Source organism: Macrotis lagotis, chromosome 7 (assembly GCF_037893015.1).
Source record: "Macrotis lagotis isolate mMagLag1 chromosome 7, bilby.v1.9.chrom.fasta, whole genome shotgun sequence".
Taxonomy (NCBI): domain Eukaryota; kingdom Metazoa; phylum Chordata; class Mammalia; order Peramelemorphia; family Peramelidae; genus Macrotis; species Macrotis lagotis.
Window position 1 is genome coordinate 208592570 of NC_133664.1, and position 13691 is coordinate 208606260.

The following is a 13691-nucleotide window of genomic DNA, read 5'->3' on the forward strand; positions in this document are numbered from 1 at the left end:
ACTGCTGCAATCCAGGTGACTCAGGTTGGAGAAATCATTCCTTGTCTGGATTAATTTATAATTGCCAAAATTAAGCACGATCAAGTCTCTTTTCTCTGATCCATAAGTGCAGAATGTAGATGGCAATACCCAACTGATTATCTACCTGATAATGTTCATTCATTGGACATTTAAAAACACCTGTTGAATGCAACAGCTTGTGCTGCAGAAATTTCAAAGATAGATATTAGAAGATTCAAAAAATATATAAGACATAAGTCCCCGCCCTAGCCTCTTCTCACAGTGGAGTACAATGAAATAAAGTATGTAAATTATATCATCATGGAGAGTGAAGATGGATGACACATTCTCTGATTGATGCCTCTTAGTGACATGAATATAACCCTGATGGAGCTGGAAGATCACAATCTTTGGAAGGTCATGAGTAGAAAGTCTTTGAGAAATTAGATGCCTTTGGGGCAGCTAGTTGGCACAATAACACAGGATGTTAGTCCTGGAATTAGGAAGACTCTAAGAAGTCCAAATTCTGACTCAAATACATACTAGCTGGGTGACAGTAGATACATCAAAAAACCTCTATGAGCCTTAATTTTCTCATCTTTAAAATTGTAGTAGTAGTAGTAGTAGTAGTAGTAGTAGTAGTAGTAGTAGTAGTAGTATTGGTATAGTGATAGTAGTAGTTATTTTTTTGTAGTTGTAGTTATAGTAATACCTACCTCCTAAAAAAGTAGTAAGGATCAAATGAAAAAATATATGTAAAGAACTTTGAAAACCTTAAAACTATTTAACCTAAAAACTTATAAATGCTTGCTAGTATTATTGACTCCAAAATAGGGATAAACCTAGTTAAATTTAGAGATACTTATCACTGAAGCATTAATCATCAGATAATGATTGCGTTTTGTGGACATAGTCAATTGCTATGGAGGAAAGAGTGTGACTGATGACTGCACAATTCTGTCTCACTTAAATTCAATTCACTTGCAAGTCAAGATATCACCCTTTTGATGTCATTGGTGCAGTGGATAGAGCACTGGCCTTGGAGTCAGGAGTACCTGAGTTCAAATCTGACCTCAGACACTTAATAATGACCTAGCCCTGTGGCCTTGGGAAAGCTACTTAACCCCATTGCCTTGCAAAAACTAAAAAAAAAAAAAAATGAGTCCAGTGGATATGAGAGACAGATAATCTAAATTTCTAATCCACAAAAGATTTCTTTTATATTCCTTTGTTCCTGGGAGGTCAATCAACCTCCTAGGAACATAGCTGCCTGTTTTCATTAGTTTTCTCACTTTGTTTCCTCCCTGTAAGAAAAGTGCTTCTGGACAAAAATATATATGTATATTTTATGTATATATATATAATATATTATATTATATGCATATAATATATTATATATTGCTATATGTGATATAATATATATTGTTATATATGATATATAATATATATATATATATATATATATAACTGTAGCATCAGGAATCAAAGATTTGAAAAAGTATTCACAAACTTCTAACAAAACATTACAAATTGATGTAATCTTAAATGCATATCATTCAATCTATCCAGAGTATAAGTACCAAAAAAATCATGCCTATGTTATATTACCTTAGTGGGGGGAAGATAAAAAGGAAGTAGGATGAGTAGAGGACAGTCCCACCAAAGGTGCATTTGTACCAGGGGAGGCTGAAAATGAGTAACAGGAGACCATTTCACTTTGGGTACAGGAACATTGGAAGAGAGTGACCCATCCCCAGAGAGTTCTGGCCCTTGAACCAGAAGTTGTTTGGACCAGGTGTTCCACCGAAAGAGGGCATCATGGAGATGGTACCATGAGGGTGGTAGCCACAGGCAATCATACATTCAGAAGGAGAAAAGGTAGAGATAGTAAACCCATGGATAGGAAATACAATCCCACAAAGGGTCAAGCCCCTGGGACAAAATTTTGTTTGCCCTTTGCCAGTTATGACTCTGACCTAGAATTGGTATTTAATGCGTGGATTGCTTGATGGATAGAGAAATAGAAATCTAAGCACTATTTTTGATGTATATACATGTCTGTGTACCTGTGTCTGTGTATACATAGATATATTCAAACTGCAAAATTAGTAGAGTCACTGAAATAGAGGAGCAAATATGATTATTCAGGGAAATCTGGGGGGGGGGGAAATCAGGGCTTAAAGGATTTGGGGGGGAGGGGTATAATAATGGATCAAGAATTGATTTTTGAAGTCAAGAGATCTGGGATTAAATCCCAGTCTTATTACTTACAGTTGTGTGACTTGAGAAAAGACTTTTATCCCCTTGTAGGTCACTTGCCTCATTTATGTTTGCTACCTCCTCTACTTAAATACATTAACTTACAAGTGAAGATATCACTTTCCTGATGTCACTGATTCTCTTTGAGAATGAAAAATAAACAACAACACCTCTTCTAGGAAGCCTCCTCTGATTCCCCCATTGGACCTAATATACTTCTTTATTTTTCACCTCTTTGATGTACTTATCATGTAATATCATATTTGCAATTATCTATGTTGATGACTTTTTCTTATACTAAACCATTAATTGCATGAGGACAGGGATCATGTCTTTGGAGGCTTTGCTTCTCCCCCTCACATAGTACAGTATTTTTTTCACATATAGTAGATGCTTAATAAATGCTGAATGTATGAATGAATGAATTTTTAAAATAGGGATAATTAAGGACAGAAGGTTGAATCAAATTATCTTTTAAAGTTCTTTGATCCTAAAAATCTTTGATTTTCTGAGGAAATTAAAAAGGCCCTCCTTCAGATGAGTAAAAGCAATGCTTTCTATTAATGGTTCCCTCTTATAACAGGACATGATGAAGTAGATTTTTTAAAAAAGAGTTGGAATAACTAACATGCCATTACCTCGATCCAGTGGAGAAGGATCCTAAGGTAAACTCCTGTTATAAAATGGGAAAGTTAAAAAAGGGGAGATCCAGTGCAGTGAAAACAGTAAGGGTATAGATAGAAAATCTGGGTTTGATTCTTGACTGTATCACTTACTACCTATCATTCTTTGGGCAAGTCACTTTCCTGCATTTCCATGTCTTCAAAATAAGAAAGGTGGACAAGATCAGAGTATCAAAAACTGACTACAGAATTCCCAAGTACACAGAACCAGATTAAAATGTAATTGGGAAATGTTTAACAAAATTAATGCAAATATAGAACAATATAGATAATGCTATTTTGTGACTTTCTAAGTCAACATACAGCCTACAAGAATCAGTTTCTATTTTAGCTTGATACCACTTTGCTAGATAACTTCAGATATTCCTTCCAGCTCTAACTCTAGATCTGTGAAGAAAACTAATGGAGATAGTTCTGCAGATAGACCTGTAGAATCTCAAGGACCTTATAATTCAGCTAGTCTAACCCCCTAATTTTATAACTGAGGAAAATGAGACACAGTAAGAGATGATTTGTCCAAGCTCATAAAGGAAATGAGAACCAGAATAAATTCAAATAGAGTTTCCATAATTCCAAACACATTAGTTTTAAGACTATATCATACTGTAAATGAAGCATGGGACAGGACAAAGAGATAAGAAGCATGATAGTAGTGAGTCCTAGGGACTTGTGGAATGGAAAAAATACATAAGAGGTCCAACTATAATGAGGACTCTGTACTTAGGTCATTTAGGAGGGAAGGAAGGAGAGGTATAGAAGGACAGCAGTTCTGAAAAAGTTCTAGAGGTTTTAGTTGCCTGCAAGCTCCATCTCAGTCAGGGTTAGGAGGTGGCAGCCCAAAAGAAGCTAATGCCATCTTGGACTGAGAAAATCATCTCCAGAAATAAGGAGATGATAGTCCCATTGTAGTGTGCTTTTATGAAACCTCATCTGAAGATGATTTGTGTTCAGTTTTGTACCACAGTTTTAGCAGGATTAATGTTTGAACATATATAGAGAGGAAAACACCAAAGACAGTAAAAGTTTCATGAAATATGAGATCAGTTGCAGGAATGAAATGTGTTTAACCTTGAAAAAAAAGAATACTCAGGAGGTACATGATAACTGTCTTTGACTATTTGAAAGATTGTCAAGGGGCAGAGGAACCTTGTTTGTGTTGGCTCCAGAGAGCACAACCAAGAACAAAAGGTGGATGTTGCAAGGGGGCAATTTTAGGTTTAATATTGAGTAAAACTTAAATTATTACTACTAATACTAATATCTAACATGTATACAGTGTTTGCTATGTTCCAGGTCCTGAATTAAGTGCTTCACAATTATTATCTAATAAGTTAACCTTGTGAGGCAGGTACTATTATTCTCATTTTATATATGAAGGAAACTGAAGTAGAGGTTAAATGACTTGCCCAGAATCTTACAACCAATAAGTGTCTGATGTCAGAGTTATACTAGGTGTTCTTGACTCCAAGCCCAGTGTTCTAATCCCTGTACTGCCTACTCAAGGTATTAAAAAAAAATGGAATTGGCTAACTCAAGAGATGATAAGTTCCCTGTCCATGGAGGTCTTAAGTCAAGGCTGAATGACTAAGTAGTGTGATTATTGACCAGATGGCCACTAATTCATTGCAATTCTCAAAGGACTCTGTAAAGGTATGAGAGGTCTATACCTACTTTCGCTTTCCTCAGAGGAGGTGAGGAGAAAAAAAAGTATTATGACATAATGAATAAAGTGCCAAACTTGGAGTCAGAAATCAAATCCTGCCTTTAACACTCACTCTATAATTGTGAAATCTTGCACAAATTTCCTTTTCTGTAAAATGGGACTAAACATCATTCTAGCAACTATAGTTATCCAGGATTTCCAGGATCAGAGCCAAGATGGCAGAGTAAAGAAAATGCTCAAATGAACTCTTGCAACATTCCCTTCCAAACAACTTTGAAAAAACACTTCAAATAGAATTCTGGAGTAGCAGAGTGAGATATTCTTCCAGCCCAAGACAACTTAGTGGACTGGAAGGACATATCTGTGACACAGGAGTGAAGACTAGCCCAGAGTTCACATGGATGAAATACCAATGGTGAGGTAGAAACAGAATCAGCAGCAGCTTTAGGAACTTTTCAGCTAGAATAAGGAGACCTGGCAACTAGCCAGAATGAGATTACAGGGATCTCCTGTAAGACACAAGACAGCTTTCATAGTCAAATAGGGTAGCTGGAGGTACAGGCCTAAAGTTAGGAAGACTCATATTCCTGAGTTCAAATCTGACCTCAGAGGCTTATTAATTGTATGACCCTGGGCACATCATTTAACATTTTTTGCCTCAGTTTCCTCTCTGTAAGTGAGCTGAAGAAGGAAATGGCAAGCTAGTCCAGTATCCTTGCCAAGAAAATCCCAAATGGGATCACACATAGTTGGACCCAATTGAAATGACTGAACAACAAAAGGCAAGAAAGAGGAATGTCCTGGAAGAAGGGATAGTAAGGGCAAAATGGTGGAAATTGTTTCACATTAAAGATGTGCACAAGGAAGAACATAACAGTGGAGGAAAATGGAGGAGGCATGCAACACTTGTACCTCATTCATATCAAAATTGTTTCAAAGAAGGGGAAAATGCACACACATGTGTACACACACACACACACACACACACACACACACACACACATACAATTTTTCCCAACAGGGAAAGGGGCAAGGGAAATAGGGAGGGTAAGATAAAAGAAGGTAGTGGTCAAATGCAATACAGACTTTAGAAAAGGGGCAGGATAAAAAGAGAGAGAAAATCATAAACAGAAGAAAATAGACTAGAAGGAAACACACAGTTAGTTAATAAGTAAAACTGTGAATGTGAAAGGGATGAACTCATCTATAAAATGGAAGTGAATAGCAGAATGGATTAGAAACCAGATTCCAACAATATGTTGTTTATAAGAAACAAAAACATGCACACAGAGTTAGAATAAGGGGTTAGAGCAGAATCTATTATGCTTCAGCTGAGGTAAAAAAAGGTATCAGTAACAATCATGAACTCAGACAAAGCAAAAGTTAAAATAGATGTAATCAAACAGAATTAGCAGAAAAACTACATCTTGTTAAAAGGTAGCAAAGACAATGAAGTAATATCAAGAATAAATAAATATATATATATATATATATGTATGTATGTATATATGTATGTGTATTTATACACCAAATAGCATAGCAACCAAATTCTTAAAGGAAAAATAAATTAATTCTGGAGGTAACAGACAGTAAAACTTAATTAGTGGAAGATCTCAACTTCTCCCTCTCATAGCTAGATAATTCTAACTATAAAATAAATAAGAAAAAAGTCAAGGAGATGAATAGAATCTTAGAAGAAGAGTTAGATATTGATAGACCTCTAGAGAAAACTGAATGGAAATAGAAAGGCATATATCTTTTTTTTCAGCTTATCTATGAACCTTCAAAATATTGATAGAACAAAAAAAGCTTCACAACCAAATATAGAAAAGCATAACTATTAAATGCACCCTTTTTAGATCAAAATGCAATAAAAAATTACATTCATTAGAGGGTCATGGAAGCATAGATTAAAAATTAATTGAAATGAAATGATCTAACTCTAAAGAATAAGTGGATCAAAGAAAATCATAGAAACAATCAATAATTCTCATTAAAGAGACAACATTCCAAAATCTGAGGAATGCATCCAAAGCACTATTTAGGGGAAATTTTATACCTCTAAATGCATATATCAATAAAAGAGAGAAAGAACAGGTCCATTATTAGGCATGCAACTAAAAAAAACAAGAAAAAGAACAAATTAAAAATACCCAATTAAATGCCAAAATAAAAATCCTAAAAATCAAAGGAGAGGTTAATAAAATTGAAAGCTAAAAAATTCATTGAATTAATAAAATTAGAACTTATTTTATAAAAAAGTCAATAAAATAGATAAATCATTGATTAATTTGATTTTAAAAAGAGAGAAGAAAAACAGATTACCAATGTCAAAAATGAAAAAGGTGAATTCACCAGCAATGAAGTTAAATTAAAGCAATATTTAGGAACTATTGTGCCCAACTCTATGCCAGTAAAATTTACAATCTAAATGAAATGGTGAATATTTACAAAAAAAATAATTTTCCCAGATTAACAGAAGGCATAAAATGCTTAAATAACCCAACTTATAAAAAAAGAAATTGACATAAGCTATCTCCCTAAGAAAAAATCCCCAGCACCAGATAGAATTACCAGTTTATTCCATCCAACAATTAAGTAACAATTAATCCCAGTACCATATACACTTTGGGAAAAAAATAGTTAAAGAAAGAATTCTGTCAAATTCCTCTTGTGACATAAATATGGTGCTGACATCTAAACTAGAAAGAAACAGAGAAAGAAAATTGTAATTCAGTTTCCTTAATGAATATTGCCAGGAACATTTTTAAATAAAAATACTAAAAAGAAGATAAAAGCAATATATCACAATGATCAGATGGTATTTATGCTAGGATTGCAGGGCTGATTTAATATGAATGAAACCATGAGCATAATTAATCATATCAAAAATAAAATCAATAATAATCTCATTTTATCAATCTTCAGAAAATGACAAAATGTATCTCTCATTCCTATTAAAAACACTAGAAATCATAAGAATAAGTTGAGCATTTCTTAAAATGATTGGTAACTATCTGTAATAGGGATAAACTTGAAGATTTCCTAGTAAGATTAGGTATGAAGATCAGGATCCATTAGCACCATTATCATTCAATATTGTATTAGAAATACTAGTTGTAGCAAGCATTAAGATGTTAAAAAGAAATTGAAGAAATTAGAATAACCAATGAGAATATCACTCTTTAAAGGTGATATTTTCAAGAGAATTCTAAAGAACCATCTGGAATTAGTTGAATAATTAAAATAAAGTTGTAGGATATAAAATAAGACCCCATAAATCATCAGCATTTCTAAATTCTAGCAATAAAACCCTAGCAGGAAGATATAGAAAGAAATTCCACTTAAAATAACTGCAAACAATATAAAATCCTTGGAAGTCTTTCTGCCAAAACAAACCCAGGGATTATATGAGCATATTTATAAAACACTTTTCACACAAGTAAAGACAGAGCTAAACAATTGGAGAAATATTAACTGCCCATGGCTAAGCCAAGACAATATAATAAAAATGACAATTCTACTGAAGATAATTTACATATTCAGTGTCATAACAATCAAATTACCATAAATTATTTAAAAGAACTAGAAAAATAATAACAACATTCATTTGGAAGAACAAAAGGTCAAAAAACCAAGGAAATCAATTTTTAAAAATGTGAAGTAAGATTATCTAGCAGTTCTAGATTTCATACTATATTAAAGGCAGTAATCAACAAAATCATCTTCTACTGGCTAAGAAATAGAATGATAGATCAATGAAATAGATTAGGTGTATAATACACAGAAGTAAATGATATAGTAAAGCAGTGTTTGATAAACCCAAAGATACAAGCTTTTACAAACATTTGCCAAAAATTTATGGGAAAACTGGAAAGCAGTTTGGAAGTAAATAGACATAGACCAATATCTCACACTATATTCCAATGTAAAGTCAAAATAGATAAAGGATTTAGACATAAAGGGTGACATTATAAATAAATTAGGAGAGCATGGAAAAATGTACCTGTCAGGTCTATGGATAAGGGAAGAGTTTATGATCAAACAAGAGATAGGATCACAGGAAGTAAAATAGTTATGATTACATGAAATTTAAAATCTTTTACACAAACAAAACTAATGAAGCCAAAATTAGAAGTAAAATAGGAAAAATGGAGGGGAGGGGAATTTCACAGCAAGTTTCTCTAATAAAGACCATTTTTCTGTAAGGAATCCAGATGATAAATGGTCAAAGATATAAATGAGAAGTTTTCAGAAAAAGAAATCAAAACTATCAAAAGTTACATTTTTAAATGCTCTAATTTGCATTTGAAAATGCAAATTAAAACAATTCCAAGATACCACCTCACATTTGTCAGATTAATTAACATGACTGAAGAGGAAAATGATAAATGCTGAAGGGAAAATGGAAAAACTGAGTCACTCATGCCCTGATAGTGGAGTTGTGAATTAATCCAACCATTCTGTAAAACGATTTGGAACTATGCCCAAAGGGCTTTAAAATCATAAATACCTTTTAATCTAGCAATAGTACTGCTTGATCTATAATTTGTACAAAAAATAATTATAACAGCTCTTTTAGGGAAGGCAAAGAATTGGAAATTGAAGTGATGCTCATCAATTGGGAATTGGTTGAAAAAGTTATGAGATATAATTATGATGAAGTACCATTGGACTATAAAGAAATGACAGACAAATGCTTTCAGAACAAACCTGGGAAGAGTTATATGAACTTACACAAAATGAATTGAGAGAGCATTTTACTTTTTTCTTTCTTTTTAGGTTTTTTGCAAGGCAATGGGGTTAAGTGGCTTGCCCAAGGCCATACAGCTAGGTAATTATTAAGTGTCTGAGGTTAGATTTGAACTCAGGTACTCCTGACTCCAGGGACAGTGCTCTAACCATTGTGCAACCTAGCCACCCCAGAACATTTTACAATAGCAATTTTGTAAGGATGATCAACTTTTAAAGACTTAACTACTCTGATAAGACAATGATCCAAGACAGTTCCAAAGGAACTTTGGCGAAAGATGCTATACACCTCCAGAGAGACAACTGAAGAACTCTAAATGAAAACTGAAACATAGTTTTAAAACTTTATTTTTATTGTTTTCTTTTTGAATGTTTTATTTTGCAAAAATAACTAATATGGAAATATATTTTGCACAACTTCATTTATATAATAGATTTCAAATTGCTTGTCTTCTCAAGGTCAGGGGAGAGATAGGAGGTAAGAAAGGGACTTGGAACTCAAAAAATTTTAAATGAATGTTTAAAAAATGTATACAGAATTGAGAACTATTTAATGAAATAAATAAAAATATATTTTAAAAATTATTATAGTTATCCAAAAAGTCTTGACTCCTGCCTTAATAACCAGTAGGTTTTCTGACACAGAAGGCCTTCATCATCCAGCAGATGTTGGATGGACCACTTTTTTCAGATATATTATAGAGAAGACTGAGGTTAGTTCCAAGATTCTGTTATGAATTCCAATTAAGTAAATGTGTATGATTTGCAAACTTAATATCATTATAGACTATTAGAATTCTACAAAACCTAAGAGATCATCTAGTCTAATCCTCTTGTTTTTACAGAAGGAGAAAGCTAAATATTTTGCCCTTGTAGAACTGTTAAGAGAACAAGGATACAAATCTGTTCTTCAAAACTCTTGTTTCCAGTAATCAGAGTTGGACAGATAGACTCTAGATTTATTTGTCTGTTTAAACTTTTAAAAAGTTTAACCTAACTCCAAATTTGACCATTGATGCCTGCCTTTATGCTCATTGTCTTATTTGTCTGCATGCCTAATCCCTATTATATTTGAGCCTTAAGTAGGGTTGGTTTGATAATTCAGGATTGGGATTATGACAAAATGAGACACTAGAAAAGAGTTAAAAGAAAGTATAAGATTCAGCATTGAATCTTCCCTCCTTCTGGACTTGCCATTGCCAGGGAAGGAATTACTGACTTCTTCACATTTATACTTAAGCCACTTGGATGCTTATACTGATGATTCAAACCTTAGTTCCTTAGATCAATTAAGCCTTGAGGTTGATTTCAATACCTTTTAAGGAAAAACTTTTCTAGCAAATATGGGCAGGAATCCTTTGATAATAGTGTTCCTTCCGTAACTTTCCATTACCCCAACCTTATTGCTTCTCTCTATCCCTCCTTTAGGTTGGTGGAGCAGCTGTCCTAGCTGTGGGCACCTGGACCCTGGTGGAGAAAAGTGGCTACCTGAGCGTCCTGGCCTCCAGTACCTTTGTCACTTCTGCCTACATCCTCATCTTTGCAGGGGCGCTTGTGATGATGACTGGTTTCCTGGGATTCTGTGCTGTCCTCAGAGAACAAAAAAGCTGCCTTTCCACAGTAGGTGTCTGGGTATCCTTTTTTGGTCCAAGGTAGAAAAATTCCACCAAAGGACTGGGGAGTAAGTCATCAAATTATTTTACAGATGAGGAAACTGAGGCCATGAGGAGTAAAGTGACTTTATATCCAAGGTTGCATAAGTACCAAGTGGTAGAGCCAGCAACCTAGATCTTTTAAACCTCTAATTCCAGTGGTCTTTCCACTATACCAGCTTTGCTCTCTTAAATACTGACTATTCTAATCTGCTGATTTTGCAAATGAAGGTATAGCAATATAACTTGTCTGTGATCACATAGTGAGTAGCTAGGTGGCACAGTGGATAGAATGCTGGGCCTGGAGTCAGGAAGACTTTTTCTTCCCCAGTTCAGATCTGACCTCCGACACTTAATTGTATGACCCTGGGCAGGTCACTTAATCCTTTCTGCCATAGTTTATTCATCAGTAAAATGAACTAGAGAAGAAAGTGACAAAACACTCCAATATATTCACCAAGAAAATCCAAATGGGAAAACGAAGAGTCAGGCATTTCAGTTGAACAATGAATGTTTTTTATTGATTACCCTTCTTTGTACGGTAGGGCTGTTAGGCTGAAATTAAACATCTTTTCCTTAGAGAATCAAACCAGTTTCTCAATGGTCTTCTGCTTCTGCATAAGCTTTTTGCCTAGCCTATCCTTGCTTACCACCAAGGTTTTATCTCCACAGAATAGTCAGTAAAGGTGGACCTAGGGATAAGCATGTTGCCTATGAAAAGCAAGAGACTCTTTTTAATATAACCTTATATAAGTTTACATATTTTAATCTCTCCAAAAGCTGTGACACTAAGGTATATATTGTTATAATCCATCACATATACAATAGAGATCCAAAGCCTCTGGTGGACAATGTCACACAGAAGAGACCATTTTCAGGCCTTACCTTTATTGCCTCCTCTACCTTACCTTCCCAAGTGCTATGTCCCCAATTGACTAGTCAATCCTTCTCTCCCAACAATTTATAAGAGCTCTGTTTCATTGAAATTGAAAGGGAAAGCAGAAATCAAATGTCAAGTATTTCTGGGCTATTTACTACATTTCAGGCACCAAGCTAGGGCTACCCAGGGAAGACAAAGATGAAAAGCATAGCATGTTAAGGCTGGGAAGGATCTTAGAGATCATGAAATTGAACCTCCTCCTCATCCATATCCCCATAATTGAGGTAAGAAAGTTTGACCTAATTAGGAGAATTGATTTATGCAAGGTCAGACACATATGTAAAGTCAAATAACAGCAGAAGCCAGCAGCACATGAGAAGTCAGATCATATAATGCCACATAACTGCTGGAGAGTTTGTACAGTAAGTGCAATGAATTCAAAGGAGAGAACAAATGCTCTGGTAAGGCTTTGTGGAAGTGATACAATCTGAACAGTTGCTTGGAAGATAATAATAACTCCCCACCAGTCCCCAGCTATGGGCAGAAGGCCAGAGGAAGGTGAGAGTGATTGGCAGAGACAGTCAGAGAGGTCCTTCTTTCTATTGTTGATGTGCTCCACCTACTGAAAAACTGATACCATATTTAAAGCTGTGATTGTAAAAAATCCTAGGGTTTATTTCTCTACCATTTGGAAAGGATAGTAAATTTAACACCAAAGGAGCTGGGTCAAGGTGGGGGAAATACATGCTAGGTAGTTCTTTGCTCACTAACCTCCTTCCTTACCCAAAATAACCTCAAGACCATGACCAACCCCCTTCATTTGTAACAGATCTACTTGATGATAGGGAAACCAATTCTCTTGAGTAAAGCCAACAGGGATATCACCTGTTACCATAAAATTCAAAGCCTCTAGTGACCAATAATTCATGGCAGATATAGTTTTCTCCTGAAATGCAGGTGTGTAATGGATCACTTCTCTTCCTCAAAGTCAGCTCTCAGGGTCCTGCTTTGGAGATTGGTGCTCAGTAGATTAGAGCACTTAGTTCAACTGCTGAGTCAAACCCTCTGGGATCTCTCTCCTCTCCCTGCCTTGAATCTAATGGAAGGACAAGACTTGTGCAAATTCATTTCCTCTAAAATAACTAGTCCATTGTTTTTCAGCATGCAGAAAAACAGATGCATGTACTTGGCAAATGTGGTCTTTGGTTCAAATCCATTGCACTTAGGGCTCCTGCAGGCAGATGGTCTTATGCTGCCTCCTGTCTTCCACTGAGGGCATTAGGATCTTTGGAAGGGTGAATTTAGCCCAGAAAGTTGCCACAGCAATTGAAACCCCAGTTATACTTGGGATGTGAGAGAGAAAAGTAGCTTCAGGAGCCAGATACACTCAAATAAGGAAATGACTTCAAAGTGGCTTTAAAAAACAGATTATGATGAATCTGGAAAAGGAAAGGCAATGGCTTGTCACTCTTTTAGAAGGATAAAACAAAACAAAAACATCTACACCAAGAGAAATTCAGTCTAGCCACCAAAAAACCTTCCTGAATGGTTACAGTAAGCCTGGGAAAGAGGCAACTTGTTGACTCATCATGTAAACTTTGGAAAGACCCTTCCCCTTTGATGCCTCCCTTTCCCTCATTTTTAAACTGGGAATGATAATCCACAGAGATGGTAGTGGTGAAAGTGAGATGGTAGAGGGGGAAAGACATTGGAATCAGGTGCCATACTCTATAATCATTGAACTTATTTGAGTCATGGTTTTTCCATCCATCAAAAAAGGCAATAACATAATACTCACATTT

The 13691-nt window shown here is 35.0% G+C and overlaps 1 protein-coding gene across 4 annotated transcripts in view; it reads left to right on the forward strand.

The window, feature by feature from the left end:
• Nucleotides 1-13691, forward strand: part of TSPAN11 (tetraspanin 11) — a 143703-nt gene that overhangs the window by 64795 nt on the left and 65217 nt on the right. For all 4 annotated transcript variants that reach the window (XM_074194641.1, XM_074194638.1, XM_074194639.1 and 1 more), the window contains one exon: nucleotides 10786-10977. In XM_074194641.1, coding sequence (XP_074050742.1) covers nucleotides 10786-10977 — 192 coding nt within the window. The remainder of the gene's footprint in view (nucleotides 1-10785; nucleotides 10978-13691) is intronic.